Raw genomic sequence first — 13,404 nt, 5'->3', positions numbered from 1 at the left:
CCCTCATGCTAACTCAATTGGAAAAATAGAGTGACCTAATATTTCATTTATTTATTGACCTGAAAATGTTGGAGATTATATCTTTAAATGGCACACTGCCAGAATGCCGTCCCGCTGCCAGCACAAAAACGATGCTGTGAATAAAAGTCAATTGAACAAGTCACCCTAGTAATGTGTGTGTGTGTGTGTGTGTTTTGGGAGATCATGGCTGGTGACTCTGGGTGATGTAACAACATTATCTCTGCCCTTACTCATTCATTCTTTATGCATCTCTACTCCTGTCTCTCTCAAACAATGTTTTATTTGGTTGATTCAATCTTCACCAGCCCGTATGATAATGTTACCCTTACCCCCCTCCTCTTGGCTTTTTATCTTTCTCTGTGTGTGTGTGTGTGTGTGTGTGTGTGTGTGTGTGTGTGTGTGTGTGTGTGTGTGTGTGTGTGTGTGTGTGTGTGTGTGTGTGTGTGTGTGTGTGTGTGTGTTTGTTTACTGGTTTAGGACTGTACAAGGCAGAGCATCACTGCTGCAGGTAAACCACAGAGAGAGAGAGAAAGAGATGGGGAGAGGACACATTTTTAATCCCCCCTGCACCTCCATGAGCAGATCTCTCGTTCTCTGTCTCTTCCTTTCTTTCCGACTCTCATTGATCTCGCTGTTGAGAGAGGCGGGCCAAGGGAGGCAGTGGAGCGAAGCGAGGGAGAGCGAGAAAGCCAGAGATAGAGGGAGAGAGAGAGAGGCACACACAGAACAGGAGCGATAGGACAGAGAGAGGCACACACTCACACAGATAGAGAGAGAGAGAGGAGGTAGAGGACTGGGACTGCTGCTGCACAGGAAGACAAGAGGGACTACATCCAGACTGACACACACTTACATGCACACACACTCACACACACACACACACACACACACACACACACACACACACACACACACACACACACACACACACACACACAGACTGACCTACACATGCTGACAACAAAAACAAAAACATACTGAACACATGTGCCACACACACTGATAACATGCACACACTGACCATGATGCTCGCTGCGTCCTGACCAGCTATGAGGATTACACAGATGAAGATGATGATGGGGATGAGGATGAGAGCGATGAAGAGTGAGAGAGAGGGGACGCCGGCCTGTCACAGCTGAGGACCGTAGCCTGGCGGTGGGGGGTGGGGGGGGCATTGGGGGGCTGTGGAGGGCCAACCGAGTGGGGTTAACTGTGGGACAGCATGGAGCGCGGTTGATGGAACACATGCATGTGCATGTGTTTGTGTGTGTGTGTGGATGTGTGTGAGTGTGAGTGTGAAATGTGTGTGTGAAGACTAGGATGCCCCCCCAGCGCGGGACCCGCTAGCTAACATTAGCCACATGTTGTGCCACTGCAAAGTAGCATGCACCAACAACACCATATCTTTGATGTTTGGATGCAAGGTAGGTAGTGAGCTTTTGTGTGTTTGTGTGTGTGTACCAGTGAGAAAGAGAGAGAGAGAGAGAGAGAGAAAGAGTGGGACAGGCATGCTGGGGGGGAGAGGTAAAGTAACGGACAGTGAGAGAGAGACACTGACTGGGGCAAAATGTGCTGAGAGAGAAGTAAAGAGGTAATGACTAAGCTTGTCAGGGGACTCTGGGTTGAGGTAAACTAAGGTGAGAGTTCGTAGCCGGCAGGAGAGAGAGCTTTTTCTGTGTGTGTGTGTGTGTGTGTGTGTGTGTGTGTGTGTGTGTGTGTGTGTGTGTGTGTGTGTGTGTGTGTGTGTGTGTGTGTGTGTGTGTGTGTGTGTGTGTGTGTGTGTGTGTGTGTGTGTGTGTGTGTGTGTGTGTGTGTGTGTGTGTGTGTGTGTGTGTGTGTGTGTGTGTGTGTGTGCGCGCGTGTGTTAGAGCGGTATTGACCAGAAGAGAAAAAAGAGGTTACGTGTTCTGATTTCTGCATTCAAACAACAAAATCTTCTGCATATAACTAACAAACATATTCAGTCATAAGCTAAGTTATCTGACGCCTCGTTCATTTGAAATCGACACTGAAAACTAAGAAATACTTTCGGTAAATATCACACAAATTGTAAAATAAAAGAGAAGTTAATTTATTTTGAATATAAAAAGCTTTATACAATAATCAGATTTGTTTTCATTTCCTTTTAGAGTTTTGAAATAAGAACTTGTTGCTTGCTCTGAGCTGTGTCTGTTGACTTTTTTACTAATTTGTCTGTTACTACTGTCATAAAATATTTATAACTGAGTTCATCAGAATAATGTAAAATAATGAAAAATGCCAAAAAGTCTAAGATGACTTTATCAACTGTCTTCTTTTAACTATCATTTGTGCAAGAGCCAATGATATTCAGTTTACAAAGAAATCAGAAAATACAACTGATCATCATATTTTGGATTTTAGTTCCATCACTTCTGATATTTTGCCTGTTCAGTCACCAAATGCTTAAGTTTGAAGTTGAATCACTAAATAATTTCATTCAAATTGTACCATTGATCCATGTACAGGGGCAATAGTCCTCATTGCAGCCTCCTTGGGTTTAAATCTGACCTCTGTCCTTTGCTGCATGTTATCCCCACTCTCTCCTCCCAACATTTCCTGTCTCTCTTCAGCTGTCGAATCCAATGAAGGCAAAAATGGCCCCAAAAAATACATACATAAAATAAAAATGAGGGCCTGTTTTATGAATTCAGGAAAAAATAACTGAGGGTTAACATTTTGGCAAAGTACCTCCATGTGCATTTATTTCCATCCAAGTTAGCCGTCTAGCTCAGTGGATTGTTGCACAGTGGGGCAGTGGATGGAGTAGGCGAGTAGCACTTCCTATTTATGTGTTGGGGCTGTGCTTTTCTTCACACAGCCAAAGGATGAATACCTTCTTCCCCCTGTTGAATCCATTTCAGCTTGTAGGGGAAGCCTTAAATTCCCAGCTATCGCTCCATGAAAATGAAAAATGTTGCAGAGCTTATCATCCAAGCCACATTATTAAATAATTATCCCCCGTATCCCTTACGAGTGTGCTCGCTTGTTACGTAACGTCAGGCTATGTTGAGTGAACGAGCTTTAGCTAAAATTGGGAATCATCATCTTGTTAAGTACTCAGAAACTGTTGAGTGGAAAATCAACACATGAAATATTAAAAGGTCCATCCAAAGCGCTTAAGGAGTCGTGATGTGAAGGAACTGTTTTTACACCGTGCTGCAGCTTTGAATATCCAATAAACAGACAGCTTAGCAAAATATGGCTCCATAAAGGGGTCTTTAAACTCTACTGAATAATGCAGGGAGATGAGAGAGATGGTGAGACACACAGGAGAAAAAATGTCATAAATATTTGTAGACATTTTTTTTTTCTTGTAGAGTTTGTCTACTAAGTTCAATATGTTTCTGTAGCAGGCATAAAACAAATTTGACTTCACTGTGTGAATCAAAAGAGGTTCAAACAGAGAGACGGGCAGTCTATTACCCTCATAAATTCATGCCCAGCACTGTAATATTAGACGATCCTGTGGGACCATTGGACTGTGTATGTGTGCATTCATGGCTCTGCTGATGTCCAGTTCAGCAGTTAGGCCATAATGAAGTGTGTGGACTTCACTTCTGTCCTATTAGATCACTTCACTATGACAGCCTGTTAGATAGAGGCAAGCCGAGAGACAACTGCTATGCTGGAGCGACGGCGAGGGGGAGAGAGAGAGTCAGCATGAGTGTGTGAGACATCAGGAGCCCTGCTTTTGTCCTCTACATGTTAAAATGGAGAGGGGAGCGAGTGAGTGTGTCCTCGGGATAAGAAGAAGTTGCTCAGGGCTCTTTAGTGTGCAGATGAAAAACAAAAAAAATTGGGAGATGGTCGTGTTGGTCAGCTGCCATCTTCCATTTGCAGACTTCCGTCAGTTGCGTGTTGAAAGGGACAGTGCTCCGTCTCTATTATTTATATTTCCACTGTTCAGACATGGCTTGAGTCGAGGCAAGGCTTTTTTCTCATGCACCTGTGTACACCTAGTTCACTTTTTTTGCTGCATCTTTTCATCAGTGTCATTTTTAAATTTTCAAAACTAGAGCTGCAATGATTTATAAATTGGTTGACAACCATGAAATAAGTTGCCATACATTTCTGTAAAGGATTTATTAGTAAGGTAGTCAGTATATCTGTCTTGACTGGTTAGAGAGACAGCTTTATCTGTGTATATTTTCCATACACAGTATAATGATGTGAGTGCAACTAAGAATTCAACTTAAGCCCTACTCAGTATTTGTAACCGTCTGTGAGCACAGGGAAACCATTTCAGTGTCCTTGAATTTGCTGAACATCATATTTGTAGCTTGTTTATATTTTACTTCATATCTCTCACACTAATTGGACAGTTTTGTGGGTGAAGTAGTGCACCTCCACAATCTCTTGAGAATGTCTCCATTTCTCCTTGTGCTGTTTCAGCAGGCAGTGTTCCTGGAAACTAAAGAAACTAAACTATAACGTACAGTGTGTAATGAAGTGTTTGTATTTTCGCTGCGTTATGCACAGCCCACTATCCTGACTTAATATCAGTGACGGGTGGGACGTGATGTTCATTAGTGTACATACAGTAAAAGGGCTTCAGATGGGCTGGAATAGTAAGCACCTAAAAGTAAGTTCAGTTCTAAACTAACAGTGATACAGTTAAATGTGTTCAGTGAATGCACATGATGGTGAACTATATGTTCTCTTTGAGTGACGCTGAGGCTGTTTAAGTGCCTCACAAGATAAATCAAACACACCTTAACTAGGTCAGACATATGAACACATTCAAAATAGATGAATCTGTCCCCCCTATTTCTGCTCAGGTCTGTGTACTTCTACTGATGGCACTTTACTGACCAAAGTCTTCGTTAGAATTCAGTCAAGGGGGTTGTCCCCTCTCAAAGTTGAAAGACTTCTGCACCTCCTTAACTTAGTCAAAGCTATATATTAGTTATAATTAAAAATCAGCAGCATTTTTTAATTGATATTCTGCTGATTAACCAACTGTGATCAATAAATCAAATTCACTGGAAAATAAAAAATAGAAATGTGGTGTTATTTGCTGTTGCAGGCCTGTAGTATTCCTGGCGAGTCATTTCATTTCATGCTTACCTGTCCCGAAGCACCTTCTTGAATACCTCCCTCCCTGTGTGCCCTCTTCAATACACTCAGGGTCTGATTGACTAAGAATGGATTGTACCTGCCAAAAACTGTGCATCATTTGCTCCTCCATATCTGCTCCGTCCCACGGTACAAAAAGCTGTCCTGCTCCGTTCAGTTTGCTCTTGTTTTGCGTCTGACTGAGCTGCTGACAGCCCCAACATGGTTTAACCCCTGATTATATCAATAATAATAAAGTCTAAGTAATATTTACAGACTTTATATACAACAAAAGTCATGCATAGTTGGCGTTGTTTTCCTGATCACTGGAAATTGTGTGTGGCATCTCTTTATAAATTCTACAGCACAGTTACCATAGTGTCAACAGGCGGGGTTCTTTCTATCCTCTCTGACTTCATGTGGCTGTTAGTGAATTACACGCTTTATTTGCAATGAGGCTCATTTACAAATGGGCCATATTTTTGTCTGAATGACTGAATAATGGATCATTTTAACACATTTTTACCAACTCAAAGAGACGCTGCTTGTTTGGCATTGTAGTTAGGAAAGCGTGAGTTTTGTGAATTAGACAGTGTCTTTTTTCCACTTGCAGAGGTTCAGTGGGCACAAAAGCCGTGCAACATGACATGAAAATGGCAATGGCAGAGAAAGTTTGCTTTACATCGTTAACAATCACAACAAGGCACTGTGCTTTACTTCCTAACCATTCTTTGTGGACTCATCCACAAAGTATAGCTTCAAGTTTGATGCTTTGAGTTCAAGTTTACTCCAGCTGGTTTCTTAAAAGATGCCAAGCCCAGCTTTTTGACGATTTATGAAAATTGTTATAACAATTTTGAATTTTGAATATAAACGCTTTGAATTACTCTCACGTCTTTTGTATGTCTGGTGATACTTGGTTTTCCCATAGTGACCGTCCTACAGTCACCTCCAAGTCAAATCCAGAAACAACTCCCACCTGTCTGCACAGTTATACACTTTACAGTGCTTTACGGTACCAATAGGATTAAGAACAACAATACCACTAATTTAACATGTCATTGTCTATAAATGAAGCTGTGTCCCTGTTCTTTTGGTTTCTCATTCTGATGCTTTGAAGCCATTGGTATTTTTAAGAACCATGAACAGACTAGAAAAGCTGTACACGTGTCAATTTTCAGGAATTAATTGACACTTTCCTGTCAAATAGGATCCAGTATTCAAGGCAACCAATGACAAAATTGATTCATAGTACCAGGAGAGTAAATGTGGGGAGAGAACATGCACTTTAAGCACATACTGTACAGTAAACAAACACATTATCACCATGTTATTAAAGCATGGTTAATGTCACGTTGTCATTGTGGCTAAATAAATCTGGTCATCAGCTGTTGTCTCAGAATCTGTCTTTGGCGATGAGTACTTTTGTACTCCATGCCAATAAAGCATGAGAGAGTGCGTGATGTGAGAGAATGAAAAGATACAGAGAGAGACAGAGAGAGACCGAGGCACGTGTGTGTGTGAGAAGTCCCTTACGGCAGAGGATCCCCTGCTCTTTCATATCTTACCAAGCGTGACTAACGCCTGGCTGTGCTCTGACACACACACACACACACACTTACAGATATAAATGAACCACACAGACATGTACAAGGATGCTGAATCTGCTCCCAATCTAGTCACGTTTCTGTGGCTACGCAAGACTGGCTGACACACTAACACGACAGCAACAGTGTGCACGCTGTGTGTTTTTGTGTCTCTCTCTGTGTGTGTGTGTGTGTGTGTGTGTGTGTGTTTGTGTTCACAAGGCTATCTGCAGGCACAGTCCTGATTAGGGAATGCTCCTTCTAGTCAAGCAAGCAGAAACACACACACACACACTTTGATGTAGAAACAGACATATTTGGTGTCTCTGTTCATTCATGCATCGCTTGATTCAGGGTTGTTCTTGTGCCATGTGAGAATCAGAAGCCTAATATAGGATTTTAGCTGACTATGTGTGTGTGTGTATGATTGCAGAGGGCAGTAGCAGCAGTGTTGTGACAACGGTCTGAGCCAGGGCCTCTGCAGGGTCTTAGTGCCTGGCTGTTCAACTGCAGCTTCCAAGATTGTTGTGGGGCGTTTGTGAGAACTAATGAGCGGGCCAACGGTGAATGAAAAAGATCAGAGCGCGAGGCGGGGGGGAAATGGAAATGTGCTGAAGGTCATGAGCTGGGTTCAGATCAGTTCATTATTGTCAGGGCAGTGTTTATTCCCAATCAGTGTAAATGAGTTAAACGTATGCAGCAAGGGAAGCAGAGGGAGGAGAACACACACTAACACACACACACACACACACACACACACACACACACACACACACACATGGACACGCGTCGATTTGAATTCACAGAAATTAGCTGATCTCAGAAGTGCTCTCCTGTGTGAGGCAGCCGCCCACTCTCTGCCCCAAAACACACATCTGAGAACAGATTTAGCATCTTGTTGCTGACCAGGATAAAAGTCAGCTGCGGCGTGGTCAAAATGTTGTGGCAGAGCTTTAATGTTTCATTGGGCTTGTTCTGAGAAGCCTCTTGTCAATATATAGTCGATAAAATGTTGAAGCTATCAAGAATAGCTTCAACATCATTTTGATGGTATGCTGACTTATTAATATGGAAAAATGCTGCGTCTAACATTTCCACTCTGAACCACAAACCTTGTTTTTGCCATTCAATGAAGGCATTCTACTCCTGATTGAGGTCATACTGTAGGCTGTTTTCAAATGGATACACAGACAACATCAGAAGCAAAAAAAATACAACAACAGAAAAAAATGTTGTCCGAAGGAATTGTGGACTAATTATCACTATTTATATAATTATAACCATAGAATTGTTCTTAATATAAATATAACAAGTGATTGATAGATTTAAACCTTTAGTTACACTAGAAGACATAGGAGGCTAAAACGGGCAACACCACAACACCCATTCTTACATTTGTTTTAAAGCACACATTTGGGAACATTACATTACATCCTTTCACATAAATACTCATGGCGGGGAAAATACCAATAGAAATGTTTTTCAACAGTCTGGGCCTGAGAACAAAACGTCTAAATGTCTCTCTTGGGAAGGAGGTTTAATTAAGACTGCAGGCTGTGTAGTTACTGATTCAGAGAAACAGGAGGGAGCTGAATGAGAAATCACACAGGCACTCTGGTTTTTGTAGTTAAATATAAGTAGTTAAATAGGACATATTGACTTTCATCCATTCCCTGTAAGCCTGCCAATCCTGTCACCATGATGGCACATATCTGACCTTTATCTGAACCCCTAACCCTGACCTGAGGCCACTTCTAACCCCGGTAACCTTTATGAAATAGAACACCTTGTACCAGTCCCCACAGTGGGCTTGTGATTGCAGGAAGGTCGGCTTCTGTTGGCTACCTACAGAGATGACATGCCAATAGGTCAAATGTCATTTTAAATGGACTGACTGTGTGGCTGTGTGGCTCTCTGCAGGGGGAGTACATCCATCTCTTCTCTGTTGCTGCAGGCTGTTTCTGTGTGATAGCGGACTTGTACTCCAGTTCAGAAAGGCTGCCTTTCTGGCATGACCTGCAGCCTTTGTATGGCCCACAAATCATGCTAGACAATGCAGTGGATGTTGATGAAAAGTACATTTCCTAACATACTATATCATACATTTCTCATTTGTGTGAAGGAAGAAAAAAAGACTCTTCCTCTCTGGATGTCCCTTCTCCTTTAGCATCTTTTTCACCGGTTCATGACCAAAAACAAATGGACAAGTATAATGTAATTATTGTTTGTCAAAATGAAATGAAAATCTCAGTAGCCAGTAGGTTTTCCTGAGATTATACAGTCAACAAAACATATTAGATCTCAGGGCCTGCTGCATAAAGATTACATTTCAGAAATGTCACTGTGTTCAATGCATCAGGCTCAATTGGATTACATTTCTTACTTCTAAAGATTGAGTACAGGAGCATCATCAGTTTTGTGTCCCATATCGTTGTGCTTATAATAATGTGATAATAATAATAATAATAATAATAATAATAATAATATAATAATAGATAATGTGAATAGACACAGACTGGAGAGAGACTCACTAAATCCAGGAAAGGTCCAACTGACATCACTCTCTGATAACTCTGAATGCAATAGATTTAAAAAAAAAAAGAAAAGAAAGAAGAGCACACATTGAAATGTTTTAACAACAAAAAATTGTTCAAACTGAAAGAAAAAAAGATGAACGTCCCCAATTGGATGATGGCAAAAAAAAAAGAATCCCATTATAACACTTTCTCCCTGACTTTTTCCCCCATTTTTGCTAAAGCGCTTGTTTTAATATCACTAGGTTTGTATATATTTTGCATAACTTAATACACCAAACACAGAACCTTGGTTATAGCCAACAAAGTATGAGTATGAAAGTACATTAAACCAGTAAAACGTAAACACAGCAAAAGAAGCCCAGTTGTTGAAAGTTTGGTAAGGAACTCTATTTCTCTCTTGTTTCAGCCTGATTTGCCAGATTCAAGTCTTCTTTTCTACAGCGTGATGTTTATTTTGTAAATTGGTGTTCATGTGTTACTTTTAATGACAGCTGTCCTTTTCTATCGGAAAGGTATCCTTAAATGACTTCATTCCCTGATTTCCGACTCTATACACTAACCTATCTCTACAATAAAGACCCAAAAAGCCCAAAAATAAATCTTAAAAATCTTTAAGATCCTTCAGGGGGGGCCGTTGGGGGGGGGCAAACTTGAGACTTAAAAATGGTTCTCCACAAACAAATGTGTAAATTCAGTGGCTGCATCCTCCATACAGTCTCTGTTATTTTGGCGTAAAAAGCCTCTCAACTCTTGCAGCTCTCCATGTCAGTGTTCACCTCTTAAATGAGGCTAACATGCAGCTAGCAGCCTATTAACCTTTCCACGCTATAGTGCTCCAAATCCTTTAAACAGGCTTTTCGCACAGGGCATACCCTCACTTGCATTAGGTGTTAAATGTCCCTTTAACATTAGACCCAAGACAAGCCATTGGTCCAATACCTGCATTACTTTGACAGAGAGTCTATACTGCACTGAGATTGGTTGTAACGTGACTATATGCTTTTTATTAGCTGTGTGCCTTAGCCGAAATTACGCTGTTATCTCAGTGTTGATATGATCAAAGAATCTCATTTGTCTGGAGGCTTTAAAAATCCTCTTCAAACGTGTCTGTTGCTCTTTATCAGATAATTGGAACACATTTAAAAGGGCACATGAATGAGGGATGAGGGATTTTACTTGGATTCACCTTGTCATTGCGCTTCCTGGAAGGAGTGCGTGTCCCTTTGCATTTTAATGTTACATTCAGGGTCGTCCTTGCACACCATGAAACAATGATTTATTCAAAAATAAACTTCGGAACTCTTTGTCCCTCCCGTTCTCAGCTTCACTGACTCTCACCACTGTACTCTCTGTCCAGTAAAGCAGAAAAAAGCATTAGAGAATGTTTTTTAAAAGATGAAGAGAAGCGAGGGACAGCGCGTGGGAACGGGGAACGAGACGAGAGCGAGAGGAAAACACCGAGACTTACTGTAGAGCGAGTGAGAGATGTGGAAGAGAGAAGGAAAAAATGATGAAGGCAAAGCTAGACGAAGAGGAGAATCCCAGAGGAAGGCTTGTCTCTCGCTCACTGTCCTAATTCAGTTGTGCTTCTCATTTTGCCCCACAACTTGTCAAGTCCAATGTGTGTGTTTGTTTGTATTATTCAAGTGTGTTTGTGTGCGTTCACATACAGTATGTATGAAGCAGAAAGCTCCGGAAAAAATGACCTCCATGCTGGCTGTGAGCACGGTGCTTACTGACAGAATGTGGATGATAAAAACATCTCATTTCACATGCATACATGCAAACACACTCATACATGTGCATACATGCCTGTGCTCTTTCATGTTTCTTTGCAGATATGCACTAATCCCTTCTTCTTTCCAGCCTGACTGAATCTTTTTCTTCCTCTGAACTAAGCTCTTTCTTCTTTGTGTTCTTTCCCGCTGCTTCCCAACCATGTCTGTCCTCTTTTTCCTTGACATTTCCTTTACTTGTTTACCATCCGGCTTCCTCTCCTCGCCTTCTTCCCCCTCCTTCTTTCAACTTGTAGAAGTATCGGTGTCAAGAAGAAGAAGGGGCGTCACCAGGTGCCCCAAGACTCCACCAACACCACTGCCTTCAGCACCCAATGGGAGTAGCCAGAGAGCTGAGGGATGGAGGGACCCTGGGGAGAGATGGAGGGACTTTGGGGAGGGATGGAGGGACTTTGGGGAGGGACGGAGGGACTTTGGGGAGGGATGGAGGGACTTTCGGGAGGGATGGAGGAACTTCGGGGAGGGACGGAGGGACTTTCGGGAGGGATGGAGGAAGTTTGGGGAGGGATGGAGGGACTTTCGGGAGGGATGGAGGAACTTCGGGGAGGGACGGAGGGACTTTCGGGAGGGACGGAGGGACTTTCGGGAGGGATGGAGGGACTTTCGGGAGGGAGGGGTCAACATGGAGGAGAGAGGGAGGAGGCTACATCGGGACAATGGAGAGGGAAAGGGACCGATCGCTTGGGAGGGACGGATCTCTGGGCCGTCACAGTGACCTGCGGGGCGCAGAGCTGGTGCAGGTGGCGGAGCGGCAGCTGTCTCATATTCAACACGTTCACGGATACGTCACGCACACACACATCACACCCGCTCAGGTAACCGACTGCCTCTGTGAATTCAGCTCTACATCAGTACACAAAAACATCAGCCAAACACACATGTTGCCTGTCTGTTATACTTACATGTCAATCTGTTCCCTATCACATGTGCTGTCTACCTGTCCGTCTGTGTTTTGGAAACACACACACACACACACACACACACACACACACACACACACACACATGGCTCAGGGCGCATTGTGTGTGTCTGTCATTCACATGTCAAAGTGACTCTGGTGTGCTTGGGCCTGATATTGCTGCTGTTCTATGAAACCTTTAGTGGATTTTATTGTTCAGCCCAAAAAGCTTGTTGAATCATGTTTGAGCTCATACATTTTTAAAGCCTACTCATACATTATTGAACTTTAGTTACAGTTTTCATCATAATGGAAAAGAAGGCAAAGTTTTCCTGCCATGTTTACAAATTATTAATATTGTAAACATCCTTTTACCAGCAGCAGAAGAGTGTTACAAATTACGGCTTTGTTTCAATTTGTTATCTCTGTAAATCAATCTGGAGTGAGCTCAGATCAAATGTCACTCCTGCATGAATATCACTATTGTGTTTTGACAGTTTTATTTAGAGGGAAACGTAAGTTTAGCATGAGATATGTTTGATGGTTACGTGCAAGACGCATTACTTTCACACCAGAGAGAAAGAATCCCTCATGTGGTTATGTAATGGCATCAAAAGCTCTTTGGTTAAGAAAAGGGAGAGATTGTGGTCATTGGTTAAAAAAATACTGTAATAAACGCTTCGTTTCTCAGCCTTTAAGTCACTGTTGATGAGGTCTACATGTAACTAGACATGCTGTGTATCCAGGTTGAGAGTTATATTGTGTTGGCTTCCATGTTACCAGTTTCTAACTTAGATTTTTCCTTTACACCATAGTGCAGAAAAAGATGCTGAAGTAAATAAAAGATGAAGACATCAGATAAATTGCTCTGCAGCACAAGCTCTGACTTGATTCTAAAAATGCTGTGAGAAGGAACAAGCAAGGACTGAGATTTCGAAAGGTTTTTGGACAGTTTCACAGAAAGACAAATTCAGTGGGTTAAGGAAAGGTAGTCAGCAAGAAAATAATATGTTTAGAGAGCAAAAATGGCTGAACTACTGTCCGTAATGCAATCCCAGAATAGTTCAAATGCTGTGCAGCTGTCAGCGTATGACAATTACATCAAATTTAGTTATTCTCTATGAACACATGTCTGGATATAAATCCAATCTGGTCGTATACACCATGTCTCAACTCAATCTTCACTCTTGCATCTGAAGTCGTGCTGCACTGTAAAAAACACAACAACACTTGGACTGAAGAAATGTCTATGCCAAAACGTTTTGGTTATTTGGTTTATCACTGGTGCAGGACGCCCTGAGATATTGACCATTGGCCCCGTACGCTGTCAGATGAAAGCTAATGATTAATAATATTTTCTTATCAGAATCAGCTGCCATAAACAGATAATTATATGAGGCAGTAGTATCAGCCGAGAAGAAGTGGTTGTTGTGCTTTTCTGTATTTTAAAAGAGTGTTTTTCCACCTTCATTAAGTGCCTGAATGACCAT

General features: G+C 42.0%; 1 protein-coding gene across 7 annotated transcripts in view; it reads left to right on the top strand.

Moving 5' to 3' along the window:
• The window catches only part of LOC109997158 (discs large homolog 1-like protein), a 117,079-nt gene that overhangs the window by 19,530 nt on the left and 84,145 nt on the right, over window positions 1-13,404 (top strand). The window contains exon 5 of one of the 7 annotated variants that reach the window (XM_065955617.1): window positions 11,253-11,831. The exons of 4 other annotated variants lie outside the window; for them this stretch is intronic. In XM_065955617.1, the coding sequence (XP_065811689.1) occupies window positions 11,253-11,831 (579 nt within the window). Of the gene's footprint in view, window positions 1-11,252; window positions 11,832-13,404 lie in introns of those variants that run through there. 2 more of the 7 variants (XM_065955624.1, XM_065955626.1) reach the window with 2 other exon arrangements.

The sequence above is a fragment of the Labrus bergylta genome, chromosome 6 (genome assembly GCF_963930695.1).
Source record: "Labrus bergylta chromosome 6, fLabBer1.1, whole genome shotgun sequence".
In the NCBI taxonomy this organism is placed as follows: Eukaryota; Metazoa; Chordata; class Actinopteri; order Labriformes; family Labridae; genus Labrus; species Labrus bergylta.
Note: the sequence above shows the minus strand (reverse complement) of the source record. Positions and strands in the feature narration are given on the sequence as shown.